Here is a 4,097-nt window from a genome sequence, read left to right as displayed (position 1 = left end):
TTTTTGAACTGAAATAAAATGTTAATGTTTAAGTACAAAATTTGAGATACAACTTTGAATCCTGAGATTTAACTTTAATTTCAGGATTTCGACTCCAAAATTAAGAGTTTGGAATTAGAGGGAAAAATGTCAGTTTAGGAATACAAAAGTCTGTTTTTAAGATGAAGGTTTTTGAAACTGTTGTCAAAAATGAATGAAATAGGTAAATGTTGGCTCGTGGATCAAACAAAAATCACAAAATTAATAAATAAATAAATAAGGAAAAAAACACACTGACATAAGAGGCAGAATTTTAAGATCAAAGTCTAAATTTTGAGGTAAAAAAGTAAAATCTGAGATTCAAGTCTGAATTAAATTGTCAGAAGTTTAAGATCTTAATCTGAATTTTGATATTAAAGTGCTAATTTTAAAATTAAAACCTGCAGTTTATGAGACAAAAGACATGACTCTTAGATTAATATCTACATTTAAGAGAACAGTAAAGAATTCCAAAATTAAAGCCGAACCTAAAAAAAAAAAAAAGTCTAAATTCCCAAAAAAAAAAAAAAAAAAAAAGGAAATGAAATGGTACAAATTTTGAGATACAGGACACAATCATTACATTTAGTTTTTGAGATAAAAGTTGGAAATCTTAGAATAAAATCTTAATTTTAAAATAAAAGTTTATTATTATTTTAAATAAATCTGAATTACAAATTATTATTAAAATTATTATTGATATTATTTAAATGGTGTATATTAAATAGTTATTAGAATTGGATAAAATGTAGAGTAATATTTTAATTAAATTTGAGATAAAAGTGATAATTTTAACCTTAAAGCCTACATTTTGAGATAAAAGATATGACCGTTAAATTAATGACTACATTTTTAGATAAAAGTCCAGATTTCCTAAATTAAAGCCTCAAGTTGGAAATCTGAAAATTTAAATTTAAATTTTGAGACAAAATTTGGAATTTTAAAATTTAAGTCCAAAATTTCAGAATAAAAAAAAAAGCCATGATCCTTTCAAATAAATCCAAATTCTGACATTAAAATCAGGTTTTTGAGAGTTAACTTTGGAGGAAAATTCAGACTTTTGACATCAAAGTCTGAATTTAGAGAACAAAAGTCAGTTTTAATCTCTGAATTTTGAAATGTTCCTCGTCGTCTCTGCAGACGTCTGGCGGCTTCCTGACTCGGTTCTCCAGAAGGTTCCTTCAGATCGGGACTTGTCCCGGCTGGCGTCCCGGCTGGGCTCTGAGTGGGAGTCGGTCCTGATGGATCTGGGTCTGTCTGCGGAGGATTTGTTCCGCTGTCGCTCCGATCACCAGCTCAGCGCTCACGGAGCCGCTCTGGCCGGTCTGGTTCGGTGGAGACGCTGTAACGGGCGGAGAGCCACGGTGCAGAGACTCCTGCAGAGCCTGCAGGCCGCCGACGTCCATCCGTCCGTCCTGCAGGACGTCCTGACGTGACACTTTTTCTATTTTCTATCCTTTTTATTCACGTTACGCTCACTTTGTTAACAACAAAAATGTTGTTAACCCTTTGAAACCTGCAGCGATCATCACTTTTCTTTAGCTGTTTTCAAAAGAATTTTAACCTTCGAACCCTGTTCGTTTTTAACATTTTTGAAATTCTGACACAGAATTTTTTATTTTTATATTTTTTATTTTTTTATTTTGTTTCTTTTGTTTATTTTTTTTCACTTTTTACTGATTTTTTGCAAATTTTCAGGTCATTTCTTCTTTCATTGCTCATTGCCTTCTTTACGTGTTTTTTAAAGATATCGAGTGAATCTGCTGAGATTTCTAGAGTAAATTATGTCAACATCTGTAACTTTCACCACTTTATAAATTTAATAGACCATTATTTTTTTTATTTTAACTATTTTAACTTTTTCTGTACTTTATTTCATTTTAGGACATTTTCCTGTACTTTTCTTTTACCTTTTTTTGGTGCCAATTTCAGGGTTATTTCTTCTTAATTTTCTAACTGAATTCCTCCCATGTTTTGGAAAGAAATCACCCATTTGCTCAGGTTTCAAAGGGTTAAAGATTAAAACCAGAATATTTGGAAAAAATCATGAACTGCTCCATGAAAAAACACTCGTGGTGTGAAAACATGAGACTAAATAAATGTGGATCAGCTAACTCTGATTAAATAACGGCTGCTTTTATTCAAACAAGTGAAGTTTGAATCTACTCGGGGTTAAATTTAAGACCGGATGTGTTTGTTCTGCTTGTCTTTTACTGTTTTATCAGCTGTCGTTTTCCTGTTTGAACGCCGTGTCTCCTTCAGACTTTCTGAGGATTTTTATACGTTTTCCCCGAAGTCCGACAATTAGTTTTTATCAGAAAATCATTAAACACACACACACACACGCACACACACTGACACAGGATAACAATGGCTGCACTCACTGTACTTCATTAATTCCTCAACAGTTCCTGAGGATCGGCTTTCTGCTGGTGTTCAGGATTTTAAGGTGGACTGACGAGATGTGCAAACAGACCCGGAACTGAACTATTTGTGTGTTTTTGCCTAAAAAAATCAAAGTTTACGTCTCACTTTGTGAGTTTAAGTAACTTTTCTTTATTGTAGTGTTTGTAAAAGCTCAAATTTAACAGAATATAATAAAGTTTTATTTTGAGTATCGCTGTACTTCACTGCCGTTTCTCCCCTTTAACCCTTTAGGGTGTTTTTCCAGCCGAGACATCTGAGAAACATCAGTTGTTCTGAACGTGATTGATTTCATCTCTGGTTCTCTGTTAATGTTTGTTCAGTCCAAACTTTGGGAATAAATTCAAAAATGTATGTTTCAAATTAAAAAAAAAACTTCATCTGAACATCAACATCAGAAATCTGAACACTGAGACAAAAATTAGGAATCCAAGATTAAAAATCCTAATTGTATAAGTAGCTAAATTTAGAATTATATGATTTTAGGTCAGATTTTGAGACAAAAATTCAGGATCTGGCATAAAAAAAGTAAAAATAAAGTCAGGAAATTAAGATTAATTATAATTTTAGACAAAGTTCTGGAAGATGATCTTTAAAAAATCTTATTTATATGAATGGATGCAAAAATCTGAGTTTAAAAACCCTTAAAAAAATAGTCAACACTTTAAAAATAAAATAAGAATTAAAAGTCCCATTTAAATCAAATAGTAATCTGAGATTGTAAATCCTAATTTTGGAAATAAATTCAGGATCTAAGATTAAAAATCAAAATTTGAATCTGAGATTTGCAAAATTCTTTATGACGTCATGTATTTGAGATCAAATTTCCAAATTTTGAAATAAAGTCTGAAATCTGAGATCAAAAGTCTAAAAAAAATGAAATTATGTATTATGAAGTAAAATTTTAGGCAAAAATAAGAATGTCTGAAAATTTGTTTTTGCAGATGCATTTCCTGTTTTATCTCCCCTCTGGTAACGTTACAGGTAATATTATTAACTAATTTTGAGCAAAATGTCTTTAGATTATAAACTGTTTTTCTGTTTCTGATTACAGATGTGGCCTGTTTAAATCCAGACTGTAAACAGTTAAAGATGCTTCATATCTTCAGTTTATCTGCTGCTTTGAAATGTGAGATAACTGAACTAAAACTGAGAAAATCACAAATCCGTAATGAAACTAGAAACTGCATAAAAGCGCCTTTTGTGTTGGTAATCTCAAATGAACCTCTCGTCTGTCTGAGCCCGTGAAAGAGTTAAAAAGTTGTTGCAGTGCGTGAGAGTTTGATGGTTTTGTGTGTAAGATGCAGAAAAGGAAAAGTCAGAGTTGTGAGCGTGACTGGAAGCAGCGGCGTGGACGTCCTCGTGAGTTTCTTAGAAAACAGTGAACACTGAGCTTTATATCCTCGCCGCTTCCAGGAAACTCTACAAATATTTAAAGGCTGCTGACGGAGGGAGACGCCTGCAGAGGCGATTTATTGTTTTACTGCTCTGACGCTACTTCATACTATGAAGTATCAGTGGTGAAAGTACACAAGATGTATCGGCACAGAGCAGTTACAGTGTCAGCAGTACAAGTACACAACTATTCTTGGCTTCATGTACTTCAGAAAACAGGAAAAAGTTACTTTGCATTTCCAAAAAAACGTCAGGAGGCA

At 32.6% G+C, this 4,097-nt stretch overlaps 1 protein-coding gene across 1 annotated transcript; it reads left to right on the top strand.

Moving 5' to 3' along the window:
* Positions 1-1,158: 1,158 nt before the first annotated feature.
* Positions 1,159-1,607, top strand: LOC121964819 (death domain-containing protein CRADD-like; the record flags this gene model as incomplete). Its single annotated transcript, XM_042515005.1, has 1 exon — positions 1,159-1,607. A coding segment is annotated over one exon (296 nt), but the record flags the coding sequence as incomplete, so codon positions are not given.
* Between the last annotated feature and the right edge of the window lie 2,490 nt (positions 1,608-4,097).

Source organism: Plectropomus leopardus, unplaced genomic scaffold, assembly GCF_008729295.1.
Source record: "Plectropomus leopardus isolate mb unplaced genomic scaffold, YSFRI_Pleo_2.0 unplaced_scaffold1734, whole genome shotgun sequence".
Lineage (NCBI taxonomy): Eukaryota > Metazoa > Chordata > Actinopteri > Perciformes > Serranidae > Plectropomus > Plectropomus leopardus.
The sequence above is the reverse complement of the archived record's forward strand: the minus strand, read 5'-3'. Positions and strand labels throughout refer to the sequence as shown.